Here is a 13902-nt window from a genome sequence, read left to right as displayed (position 1 = left end):
GAAAATTTACTAGGAAGTAGGAAAGTGCTATCTTAAGTAGGAACTCCAAAGTTATTTCACTAAGACACAGATTCCCATGGTAGAACCTGGGTACTTCTTTAACTGTGTGGGTATGTTCGTACCTATGCTGGGAAAGAATGTGTTCTATAGCTTGAATGAATATTATGTGCTTTTTTGAAAAAGATACTGTTTTGTAGTGGTATTCTGGTGTGTGATGGTATATTTTAATTATGTCACTTTACTATTTTATTCTGTAGTATTCAGAGCAATACTTTAAACAAATAATAAGATTGTTTTAAATTAGGAATATACATTTTTCACAATCTTTTATATTTACTTTCAGGTGAAAGATATTCTCTCAAAGGTCCAGAAAAATCATGTGGGAAAACCACTGCTGAAAATTGATTTAAATTCAGAACAGGCGGTAAATCCCCCTTTTTGTTATTAGTTTTATGTAATTAAATTAGTGAATATGACTTAATTTTATAAATGAACATCTATTTTGCAATATATAGTATGCGTATATTATTTTGTAGAGTTGAAATTGATTGATCTTCTGGAGTAATATTTCCTAACATTTCTTTAGTTAAATTACTAATTAATTTTTAAAAATACCTGGTTGAGAATATTTATAATGCTCAGTGTGCTGTCACAGTTGTGATCTGAAAAGAACAGAGGCTCAAAGCCAGCAAGATGAGTTATTGGTATTTTCTTTCCTTATTGGTCCAGACTGCTTAGCAGGTAAATGTTTTACTTAAATTAACATATTTGATTACAGATAAGGTATACTCTGCCAACTGGTGGAATTTAATTTGTATGTTTAATGTCTTCTGGATATCATAAATGTTCTTTCAATTATGCTTTAGTATTTAAATAATTTACTGTAAAGTCTCATGGGAACAGAAAATGGTCAGTAAGTATAATATCTTTTGACTCAGTAGGAAGTACTTAGCACAATTTTCAGATTTCTTTTCTTTGCAGAATGAAAGAGTCTAAAGTTTATTATTTTTGTCTCCAAATTTTTAAGGAACAACTTGAAAGAATAAATGATGCTCTTTCCTGTGAATATGAGTGCCGCCGGCGAATGTTAATGAAACGATTAGATGTGACTGTACAGTCCTTTGGATGGTCTGATAGAGCAAAGGTAAGGCTGTTTTCCCATATGTGTCCTGTAGGTGGTAGCCTGTAACAGCTCTTCTGGCTTGCTTGTCTGTTATGTAACCGTGCCACATTTGCACTTCATCGCTATCTCAACTACATGTCCAGGTTAACTACTGGTCTTACAAGATGATCCTGGTCTTGTATAAATCCCTGTTGCATATAACTTATTTTTTCCCCACAGTTTTGACATTTATTTTAAACTCATAGATACTGTGATTTATGCCAGGATATGCATAAAAGAAGGGGCATCATATGAGATAATGAGATAGATATGATGAGCAATGTAACAAGAAAGCAGGATATAAGAATAGTTGCAGGTAGTACTGATGCCAACAGGTCTTAAAAGTATCTTAAGGCTGGATGAATATAGAATGTGTTTCAGTCGAGAAGGGGTTTGGGAGGTGAGGGCATTTCCAAATTTGAATCTCTTCAGATAGCTTTCTAAAGAGCTGTCTCCCATCGCTCCCATTTTGTGCCTCTAATCTGTACCCATGCTTAGTCTGGGATCACTCCTCATCCCCGTTCTCCCCACCCTGCATCATCACCTGGAAACTCTCCAGGCAGTAAGCTGAGACAATTACAGGTCTTCTCCTCACTTAGGGATCATTGTCCTGTGTTCCTTGATGTCCATTGTCTGACCGTCATTGGTTCACATCACGTGGGTTATCCAGGTTTTTAGTTGTTTCAGGTGGGAGAGTAAATCTGGTGCCGATTATCTTGACTGCAAGTGGAATTTCAGGTATTATTATTTTTACATTTTTTGGATTAACTGGGCAGTGCTTCTGCCCCATGTTAGACCAGTTGGGGTCACTTATGCCAGCAATTCCCAACCTTTTTGGCACCAGGGACTGGTTTCGTGGAAAACAGTTTTTCCACGGAGGGTGGGGGGGCAGGGGGAGGGTTTTGTCATGAAACTGTTCCACCTCAGATCATCAGGCATTAGCTTCTCATAAATGTGGTGCTTCTGTTACCTTCTTGTCTTTCACATGATGTCTCTTTCCATGTGATGTATTAGTTTCCTATGGCTGCTGTGAAGGTTTACCACAAATTTAGTAGCTTAAGTAATACAGATTTATTCTCTTAAAATTTGGAGATTAGCAGTCCTAAAGTGAAGGTATTGGCAGGGTTGCATTCTTCCTGGATGCTTTAGGGGAGAATCTGTTTCCGTGCATTTCCTAGCTCCTAAATGCCACCTGCATAGTTTAGCTCTTGGCTTCATCTCCTCTCTTCAGAGCCAGTAGCCTAATAAAATCTTCCAGCCTTTCTCTCTCTCTCTCTGCTTCCGTTGTCACATTGCCTTCTCCTGTCCCTGACACTCCTGTTTCTCCCTTATGAGGACCCTTGTGATTATATTAGGCCCACACAGCTAATACAAAATAACCTCTCCATCTCAAAATGTTCAACTTAATCACACCTGCATCTGCAGGGTAACATTCACAGGTTCCAGGAATTAGCGTGTGGACATCTTTGGAGGGCTAATCAACCTACAAAGGGGCTTCTAAATGAATTTTATTTTTTCTTGCATTGTATTTCTGCAAAATGATAAAATGCTTTTTTTTTTTTTAAACTGTAGTTTGAAAAATTAGGTCTTCTAATGAGTTCTCCATTTTGTTTTTTTTGAGACCGAGTCTCGGTCTGTCACCCAGGCTGGAGTGCAGTGGCGCGGTCTCGGCTCACTGCAAGCTCCGCCTCCCGGGTTCACGCCATTCTCCTGCCTCAGCCTCCCGAGTAGCTGGGACCACAGGCGCCCACCACCACGCCCAGCTAATTTTTTTGTATTTTTTTTTTTTTTAGCAGAGATGGGGTTTCACCGTGTTAGCCAGGATGGCTTATCTCCTGACCTCGTGATCCGCTCGCCTCGGCCTTCCGAAGCGCTGGGATTACAGGCGTGAACCACCGCGCACGTCCGAGTTCTCCATTTTCTGTATACTTTTTCTCTCAGAAACTTGCATCCACTTATTGCAATTTGGGCTGTTTGCATGACTATCCTTGGCTGCTCTACTACCTTCTAGATCCCATGGTCCACTCTTTGTTTATCCCCTTGTTCTGTTGTAGGAAATCCACAAGTAATTTCCAAACAAGGATTGCATAGGAGGTGATTTTTCTCAATCTCTTTGCATTTTGAAAATGTTTAGTCTGCTTTCACATTTGAATATAAAATTCTAGGTTGAAAATACATTTCTCTAAGAATATTGAAGGCATTGCGTCATCGTTTTCAAGTATTTAATGCTGCTGTTAAGAAAACTGACTCCATTCTGTGTTTTTATGTGACCTATTTTTTTTCTCTGTAAGCTTTTGGACTATTTATCCTTGGAGTTCTGAAATTGCACAACATATGTTGGTCTGAGTTTTTTTTTCATTCATCGTGACTTACTAGATGAACCTTTCGATATGTAGCCTCTTTTAGCTTTTATATTTTCCTTTATTTATTTTTCCCTTTTGTTTTCTTTATCCTCTTTCTGAAATGCTTTAGTCAGATAGTAAACATTCTAGATAGACCCACTTAAATTGTTTTATTTTTTTCCTCTCATTTTCCTTTTTTGATTCTCTTTCTCAGAAATGTTTTTCACTTTATTTTATAGTTGGTGTTGAATTTTTGTTTCTGCAATTATTTTTAAAATTTCCTTAAATTCTTTTTGTTTCTTGATTTTTTAAAAATATTTTTTGGTATACTATCATCTTGAGTAAGAAACTTTGCTTTTGCAATTTTTTTTTTCTGCTTTCAATTATCTGTTTCCTCCAGCATAATTTTTTGTTTATTTATTTGTTTTTCTTGGTCTCTCTCATGTTGGTGGCTTCTTCAGCTGCAGAGTAGTTTTTGGTTGTCCATATTTAAGAGTAAAGCACCGGCTGGCCATGGTAGTGTGTGCCTATAGTCCCAGCTACTCAGGAGGCTGGGGCGGGAGGATCGCTTGAGCCCAGGAGTTTGAGGCTGCAGTGAGCTATAATCATGCCACTGCACTACAGCTTGGGCAACAGAGCAAGACTCTGTCTCTAATAATAAAGGCAGTTGGGGTGGGAGGGAAGGTGCTGTGCTCACAATGTATAATCTCAACACTTTGGGAGGTTTGAGCTGGGAGGATTACTTGAGGCCAGGAGTTCAAAACCAGCCTGATCAACATAGCGAGTCACAGTCTCTTAAAAAGAAAAGAGTAAAGCTCGATAAAGCCTATTGGGAACTACAGTCATTATTAGGGATCATTAATGTCAGACTTTGGAGCTGGCCGATGTGCTCATTTTTTCAGGAAAAGAAACCTCATTTTTTTTTTTTTTCCTATATACTGTATTTTTCTTTGTCCAGGAAGGGAGTAGCAGCATGTCACCAGGGGTTGGAGGCATGGACTCTTTTACAAAATAGACTTTGAGTGTTTTGAAATGTTGATTCCCTTTTTATCTGTCCCTTTTATAATTTAGGATATATGTACCTTTTATAATTTAGTGTCTTCAGTATGACTCATTTACCTAGAAATCCTCCCTCATGTGTTTTACATAGAGTCTCTTTCCAAACACCTGACAGATACAGAAAAGTGAAGAGTGATTAGAAGAGGGATTAAAGATCATCATTCATGCATTTTCTTTAATAAACATTCAGCACTTTGTGTATGTCAGGTACTATGTACCTGGTTCAGGATGAACATCTCAGTACTGCCTATGATTATGTATAGAAGATTTGTGTGTGTAATATCTAATCAGCTTCTTGAGTGGTTAAAGCCTGAATCACGTCTGCATGTGCGCCAGGATAAACTCCAAGGGATGTCTGTGTATTTCTTTTTTTTTTGTTTTTTTTTTTTTTTTTTTTTTTTTTTGAGACGGAGTCTTGCTCTGCCGCCCAGGCTGGAGTGCAGTGGCCGGCTCTCAGCTCACTGCAAGCTCCGCCTCCCGGGTTCACGCCATTCTCCTGTCTCAGCCTCCCGAGTAGCTGGGTTAGGGTTAACTACAGGCGCCCGCCTCGTCGCCCGGCTAGTTTTTTGTATTTTTTAGTAGAGACGGGGTTTCACCATATTAGCCAGGATGGTCTCGATCTCCTGACCTCATGATCCGCCCGTCTCGGCCTCCCAAAGTGCTGGGATTACAGGCTTGAGCCACCGCGCCCGGCCTGTCTGTGTATTTCATTGGAGTAACTGCTTTGTGCAAGAAGCTCAGATGCTGTTAAGAACTATAAGTTACCAACGAAGTAGATGACATGATTGCTGACCTCAAGAAATGGAATAGAGTTCAGATGTGTGGGAAGCACCAGCATTACTGAGCTCTGGAAACTTAATAGAGGTTGTATATATGTTGGGTCTCCAGTTTAACCTAACAGAATTTTATTGAGAAAAAGGAATTTAGGAATATTTGGCAAATTGTGAACGGTAGTGGCATTAAAATTGTCCTACTGTACTTTGATATTTTCAGTGTTGGCATTAAGATTACAGAGAAATCCAAAACAAATGAGTTTTGACATATTCTTTCAACATTTAGTGACTTAGATTCATGGGCATGTTTAACCCCTTAACTGGACTTCAATGGGAGCTTTGAGCAAATATTCCTTTAGGAAATATCTTGATATTTTATTGTCTCATCTTGGTCTTTTTTCTTCATGTTTTAGGACAAGGAGGTTGTGTTTTTGTTTTTTTCTTATTTGGGAAGGTTTTTAAAAATGTATTTTCCTTAGGCTATGTATGGATCAGTTTTGGCCTTTCATTCGGTCTTTTTCAATTGATTATATGATTATATGCCTTTGTATACTAAGTTTTCTTTTCTTGTTAAACTTGTTAAATTTATTATATCTTTATCATTTTCTCCCTATTTTAATGATAGGAAAATGTGTCCGTATTGTTGAGTGACCGTTATCAACTTTGTTCTACAGCAGTTTAAATCTTTGCACAATATTTTATTATATGCATATATATACTGTATTGATAGACACTGAGGTTTTCTCTAATTTTGCCTCTTTGACCCTGTAATAAAATCCTTGACAGTTAAATTTTTGTTCATGTCCATGATATATTCCTAAAAGTGAAATATCTTGATTAAAGGAAATGATTTTAAGGCTGTTGATGCATACTCCACAGTTGCCCTTCAAAAAGATTACAGTCATTTATTAGAAAGATTATGTGGTTTCTTTACTGTTTAGCTAGTATCGAGATATTGTGATTGTAATTTTATAGCATGCTTTTTCACTAAATATATTGTAACCATTTTCCAGTATCTCCAAAAACTCTATTTTAGTACCCTTTTTGAAATTAATTTTTAATTTTTTTGCAATATAATTAACATAAAATTTACCATTTTATTTTTATTTTTGAGGTGTAGTCTTGTTGCCCAGGCTGCAGTGCAGTGCCATCATCATAGCTCACTGCAACTCGCTGGAGGGTCAGGCGATCCTCCCACTGCAGCCTCTCAAGCAGCTGGGACTACAGACGTGTGCCACCACACCTGGCAAATTAAAATTTTTTTTTTTTTTTTTTAATAGAGACCGGGTTTTGCCGTGTTGCCCAGGCTAGTCTCAAACTCCTGACCTCAAGTGATCCTCCCACTTCAGCCTCCCAAAATGCTGAGATTACAGGAGTGAGCCACTGTGCCTGGCCAAAATATACCATTTTAAAGTATACAATTCAGTGGTTTTTAGTCTGTTCGTTGTGTTGTATAACCCTATATGTAATTCCATAACACTTCCATCATCCCAAAATGACATAGCTGCCTCTCAGCAGTCATTCCCAATACTCCCTACCTCCATGCCCTGGCAACTATTACTATAATATACTTTATGTTTCTGTGGATTTGCCTCTGAACATTTCACAGAAACGGAATCATACAATATGTGGCTTCTGCCTCTGGTGTCTTTGATTTAGCATAATATTTGCAGGGTTCATCCATGTCATAGCATATACCAGTACTAAATTTCTTTCAGTAGTCCTTCTTATGGCTGCATTATGTGTTATCACAGTGATTCAGTAATTTACTTAATTCTCTTATTTTATACATTTTTTTCTTTATCAACAATACCAGGCATGTTTCTATGTATAATTTTTTATATATAAATTTCAAAGTAAAATTTTATGGTGGATTCCTTAAAGGAAATTTACTGTGTCAAAGGTTATGTCTTTTAATGCTCTCGCTTCCCATGGCCAAATTGTTTTCCAGTTAAGTTTATATGAATTTAAACTCCTAGGCCGGGCGCGGTGGCTCACGCCTGTAATCCCAGCACTTTGGGAGGCCAAGGCGGGCGGATCACAAGGTCAGGAGATCGAGACTACGGTGAAACCCCGTCTCTACTAAAAATACAAAAAAAATTAGCTGGGCGTGGTGGCGGGCGCCTGTAGTCCCAGCTACTCAGGAGGCTGAGACAGGAGAATGACGTGAACCCAGGAGGCAGAGCTTGCAGTGAGCCGAGATCGCGCCACTGCACTCCAGCCTGGGCGACAGAGCGAGACTCCGTCTCAAAAAAAAAACAAAAAAACAAAAAAACAAATAAACTCCTATCAGTAAGGTAAATGAAATGTTGTCTCACTTTAGCCTCTTTATTGCTAACTTGGTGGTTAAAAAGACTAACTTGTTTTGTCTGTTCTTATTATTGACAAAGTTGAACTTTTTTCATAAGCTTATTAGTCATTTGAATTTCCTTTTTTTTTAAACTTCTATTTATATGTCTTGTCATTTTTTTTCCTGTAGAATTCTGTTTTCCTTTTGTTTGAGCTTTTTATATATAAAGGAAGTTTGCTGGTTGATTATTTGTTGAAAATATTTTCCCCTGTTGTCATTAGATGTTGTTTTATATCTTTTGAAGTATAGAAATTTTAATTTTTGTAATGTAGTTGCTTTTCAATTTAAAATTAAACCTCAGTTAACTTTTTATTCTCTTTGGAATTCCCTTTGTTATATGGTGTGCCATATTATTGTTATTATTACAGATAGCCACCAGGTCATTCCAGCACCATTTAAAAGATAATCCTTTCCTTTTCTCGTTGATCTGTGATGTCTCCTTTATCATTTATTGCATTCATAGATTTATGAGGCTCTGAGTCTCAACATACTGTTTCATCCGTCTTATTTTTTTCTCCCAAGTTCTAGTTAATTAGATGGAGGTGGGATAGCAAACTGTTATCTATACTAGACCTGTGCTTGCGGGTCAGATGGGCCTTTGTTAGTAAGTGGACAGAGCTAGGATTCTCTCTATATTTTGGAGAACTAACTTAAGCTTTCTATGCTTCATTTTTTTTTCCCATCTGCAAAAGGGCATAATAAAAACCAACCACTCTAAAAGGATATTTTGAGGATTAAAGAAATAATGCCTTACTAAGTGAACAGCATCCTGGCACATTTAATAAGTGCTCATTAAATGTTAACTGTTAAGATGATGATAATTTTGTATTATAGCATATTAGTATTTGGTAGGATTATTTTTCAAAATGCTTTTAGTTATTCTTACATATTGAGTTTCTGGATTTAACTTTAGATTCTTTTTTTGTTTTCATTCTCTCAAAAACTATTTCTGTAGGATTATAAGTTAATTCTGGGGAAAACTGACAATAATACTTAATGTCCCCATACAGAAACTTGGTGTTTCTTACCATGTATGCAAGTTTGCCTTTTGTTTTTGCAAGATTTACTGATGTTTCCCTTTTAAAGGTCGTGTATGTGGTTTTGGTAAAACTATTTTTTAGTTTTTTTTTTTTGTTAATACGAATACAATTTTTTTTGTTATTTTTTAGCGAGTTGTTGCTGGTAGTTACATATTTTTAACACTTGTTGGTCTATTTTATTTGTTCTAAATTATTCCTAAATTATCAGATATTTGGGTGTTTTTGCTCTTTTGTAATTCCTTGCTTATGCATTATCTCTTTTTCTTTCTTTCTAAAGGTTATGATTGTTTTTGCTCTTTCATTAAAATGTACTTTTCTTCCTTTTTTCCTTACCTTTTGTCATTTAGGTAAAAACAGATGATATAGCAAGAATTTATCAGCCTAAACGTTATGCTTTGTCACCCAAGACAACAGTTACAATGGCACATCTACTTGCTGCTCGTGAAGATCTATCCAAGATCATTAGGACAAGTAGTGGCACCAGCCGGGAGAAGACCGCGTGTGCCATCAATAAGGTTGGTGTTTCTTTCAGCACAGTGGAAAATGAACTGATAATATCCTACTTAATGTTTTTACAGATTTTAACCTATTTTTCTTTCATGTCCTGATAAATACTTAGAAGAAAGACTGGCAGGGGGGTTCAGTCTAGGCTTAGTTATGTTATTTTTGTGTATGTATGTGTATTCACTTGAATTTGTGTGTTCATAAATCAAAGTATTATCTGAATTAGAGGAATTACGAATTGTTTTTGTCAAAGCTTTAGCAAGAATTATTTTCCAGTTTTCTAAAAAGTAATTGTTTCAAGAACTAACAGATTCCTTACATCCTTGGTGTAAAGGAAAGAAGAGTTCGTGCTTTAGAGTCAGACCATTCTGGGTTCCCATCCTGGCTCTATCATTTTCTTACAGAAATGACCCGGGCAAGCTACTGAACCTCTTTGAGCTTCTGTTTCCTGATTTGGAATATACGTCAATCTCTCTGACAGTAGTCTTAAACTCAAGGAAACTGAATTTTTACTTTACAACAGCAATAACAACAAACTAATTTAGTATGTTTATGTCAGCTTTACTGGCATGTCTTGTTCATTTAGGTAGAGCACTCCATGGCAAACTTTATTACAAAAGACCAAAAAATCAGAAATAAGGGATTTGGGTAATTTTAAAGCATCGCTTCTCACCCAGTGTAACTTGAGATAAAATACCTTTTCAGAAGGATGGTTGTTTTTAAAGTCGTTTTTCTAATTATTGCTAAGTTAGACATCACTAGTGTTTGCCTCTGTGCTTCCACTGTGGCTCAATCCTATCTTCTGAAAGTGTTCTCTCTTTAAATATATTACCTAACATTTTGCATTGGGTTATAATTTAGTCTTGCTGGATCAAGAGTTTTATTTCTGTAAGCAACATTGGCCATCTCTTCTGAGTTTATAATTTATGGTCTCATTATTTGAGGGTAGTCTTATGATCAGTTCTGGCATCTCCATATGCCCACCAACATACCATGTTTGGTAGAGAGACCAGTGAGAATAATAACCAGGAAAGGCTGTTTTTTGGATTTGGTAATTAGGACATCATTGCCATCTTTAAAAGAATGTTGCATACTTAGAACCTTGTCTCACATTGAGGATATTGCACTTTTTATCTTTCATTTATGACATAAATCCTAAACTTGGTTTTGATTTAGAGGATCAGTGGAAGTGTATAATTAACTGGTCATTTTGGTTGAGGCAGTGGCTGTTTTATTTTCCTTCCTGAAAGGCAGTAGCAGGAAGCTATTGGCTTCCCCTTGTCTGTGGTGAGCAGATGACACCCTTATTGCTATCTTTCCTCTGCTCATGGCATATAAAGCTGCTACTTTTTTACAGAAGGTTGGATACTTAAACTCTTCCCTAGTGTATTTTTGAAAGGATTATAAAGCATAGTAAAGGAATTATATCAACTGTGTTTTCCTTATAATAATATGGCACTAGTATCACCACTGAAAGTCAATGAGCTTAAGTTTCTTAAAAGAAGTAGTTCATTGAGAATCCCTCTCTTTGCGTTGATACCTGGAATTACAGTTTTTATATCAATCTCTGACCTCATTAAGGTCCCATGTTGTATATACTTCATACATTTTTGAAATGAAATGTGCTTAGGAATATAATCTTTTATTGGATAATCAGTTACCAAATCAATGGCAATGGAAAGTCCAGAGTTGTTATTTTATAAATGGTATGAATGTCAGGTATATGTCGTTACATATATAAAAAAATGTTTTCCTAAAGAAACTTCTTAGTGAAGTGGGTACTACATTTGTTACAGAATTTGCTAAACGAATTTAAGTGAGAAAAAATTAAGCCTTTAAATTTCAGAAATACTGTCTCAGATTGTTTAAAAATAATATATTCTAGGCCAGGTGCGGTGGCTAACGCCTGTATTCCCAGCACTTTGGGAGGCCAAGGCGGGTGGATCACGAGGTCAGGAGATCGAGACCATCCTGGCTAACAGGGTGAAACCTCGTCTCCACTAAAAATACAAAAAATTAGCTGGGTGTGGTGGGGGGCGCCTGTAGTCCCAGCTACTCAGGAGGCTGAGGCAGGAGAATGACACGAACCCAGGAGGTGGAGCTTGCAGTGAGCTGAGATCGCACCACTGCACTCCAGCCTGGGTGACAGAGCGAGACTCTGTCTCAAACAAAAAACAACAACAACAACAACGACAAAAATATATGTATGTATATGTATATTCTAAGGAATTTGTCATGTATCACATATTTTATATTTTTTCATATTTCTTTTTTTAAAAAATTCTCAGACTTGGTAAACAGGAAGTAAAAAAATTATTTTTTAAATTGAAACACAGTAATTGTACGTATGTATGAACATAGTGATGTTTTGATACATACAATGTATAGTGATCAGACGGGTAATTGGCATATCCCTCTCAAACATTTATCATCTCTTTGTGTTGGGAACATTCAATATCTTCCTTGTAGCTATTTGAAGCTACATATTAACTACAGTCATCATACAATGGTGTAGAAAAGTAGAATTTATTACTCCTGTCTAGCCGTGATTTTGTATCCTTTAACAGATTTCTCCTTATCCCACACTTAATATTTTTAGTATTCATTTGTATTGCCATGTCTGATACTTTCATGTCCTTAAATATTGGCTTCTATTTATTAGAAACAACATCACTTGAAACTTTTATGTAAACTTTAACTTTTAAAATATTAGAAACTAAAAGAAAATGTTTCTTCACACAGGTGCTGATGGGAAGGGTGCCTGACAGGGGAGGCCGGCCGAATGAAATTGAACCACCACCCCCAGAAATGCCCCCTTGGCAAAAGAGACAAGAAGGCGGCGGTGGAAGGGGTGGTTGGGGTGGTGGTGGTGGAGGTGGTGGTAGAGGAGGTGGTGGGGGTGGGGGTGGAAGAGGTGGCTGGGGGGGTGGAGGAGGTTGGGGAAGTGGTGGGGGAGGGGGAGGAGGGTGGGGGGGAGGAGGAGGAGGTGGTAGAGGAGGTTTCCAAGGCAGGGGAGATTATGGTGGAAGAGGGGGTTATGGTGGAAGAGGGGGCTATGGTGGAAGAGGCTATGGAGATCCATATGGAGGAGGAGGTGGTGGTGGTGGGGGTGGATATAGAAGATACTAAAAACTACAAAAATCAGATGGCAGTGCTTGCTTCTTTATAGATACATTTTAGACATAGTGTTCTAAATAACATACTTGAATATCATCTTTGAAGTAAACACCATGTTAGACTGCCTGGTGATATCATTCTTGAATTGGTTAATATGTAAGAACATTGTTTTTTACTACCAGTTGATCTCTCAAATGAAGTGAAGACTTTTTCCATATTCTGTGTACCCTTGAGCATGTTGTGTCTTTTTAAAAAACAAAAGAACAAAAATTATTTTTTAAAATGTAAATAATACCATCAAACTTGGAAAATGGAAAGTATTTTATTGTCATGATTGAATTTAGATTGTTACCTGTATTTTGTTCAGGTTTAGACATATAAATGACCCCACCTGTAATGGAAGGGAATATAGACCCCTGCCTCACCTGTATTGCTGTGGATGTGTTTTGTGGGTTTTTCATTTGATTTTACAAAATAGGGAAAGGCACTTCCAGTTGTATTTAGTAGGCAGTTGTTGTGAATCATTTTTATCTCTTATAGGAAGAGATTCCTCTCTAGCCATGTTTCTGTTCAAGTTTCATTAATTGAAGCCCAAGTTTTTTACTGTACATACTTATTTTCTAATTGGATTTGAAATCTGCATGATTTTGTTTGACAAAGCAAAGTTTAAGATTGAGGTCAGAAATACTTTAATGGAACAAAGATACATACCAACTTCACATGATGGTGTGAGAAATAGTCCTATAAACTGGTATCTTCATCATTTATGCTCTCACTTTAGATATCCAAATATTAAAAGACAGGCTGACCTGTATCACACAGAATTAAGGCAGTAATTTCCTGCTTCAGTAGATCAAGGGTAGGGCTAAGGCATCCCTTGGTAATTCTGATTCACAGCTAGATTTGGGAAACACAAAGTTAGGGAATGGCTATATGTGGTTTGCTAGTTGGAGCAGTCACCATCTTAGCTCTCAAGAGTTGTGGATTTGAATCATGGCACTAGGTCAGGGGTGCTATGGATTGCAATGACCTTAGTTCTCAAGGAGTGATTTGTCCTCATTTGTCAAATGAGGAATGAGACACTTACCATCATCTCGGGTTGTTTCATAAAGACCTAAGTACAAATACAATTTGTTAAAAACTTATAGAGGGCCTATTTGAATGCCTTAAGATGTAGGCCAAGTAATGTATTTTTCTCTTAGTGTAGAGAGTTAGAGAAAAAGAGCTGGTTCTGTAAATTTTTTCAATCTCAGTGTAAAACCTGTATCTCATTGTAGGCTTCTGGTCAATACCTGTGCATAACAACTTAATATGATCCAACCAACTCAACTGATAGAAAGCTGAATTGTTCCCAGTGGACAAGTGGTATTTGATGTTTAGCAGGTTTTTTTGTTTTTTTTTTTTTTTTTTTGGTAAACTCTGGTAAAATCTAAAATAATGTTAAAACCTTAAAAGTAACTATTGAATATTCTGTAATCTTAGACATGTATTTTTCAAGCTAACCCTTTGAAGAAATGTGTTTAAGGTAGGAAAATATAAAATTTTTTGGTTATTT

At 36.9% G+C, this 13902-nt stretch overlaps 1 protein-coding gene across 1 annotated transcript in view; it reads left to right on the top strand.

The window, feature by feature from the left end:
- FAM98B (family with sequence similarity 98 member B) overlaps window positions 1-13902 on the top strand; it is a 33600-nt gene extending 19698 nt beyond the window's left edge. Inside the window, exons 5-8 of the mRNA XM_033190622.1 lie at window positions 344-424; window positions 1028-1144; window positions 9074-9241; window positions 11973-13902. Coding sequence (XP_033046513.1) covers window positions 344-424; window positions 1028-1144; window positions 9074-9241; window positions 11973-12359 — 753 coding nt within the window. The 3' untranslated portion in view covers window positions 12360-13902. The remainder of the gene's footprint in view (window positions 1-343; window positions 425-1027; window positions 1145-9073; window positions 9242-11972) is intronic.

Source organism: Trachypithecus francoisi, unplaced genomic scaffold (assembly GCF_009764315.1).
Source record: "Trachypithecus francoisi isolate TF-2019V2 unplaced genomic scaffold, Tfra_2.0 Lachesis_group3, whole genome shotgun sequence".
In the NCBI taxonomy this organism is placed as follows: Eukaryota; Metazoa; Chordata; class Mammalia; order Primates; family Cercopithecidae; genus Trachypithecus; species Trachypithecus francoisi.
Note: the sequence above shows the minus strand (reverse complement) of the source record. Positions and strands in the feature narration are given on the sequence as shown.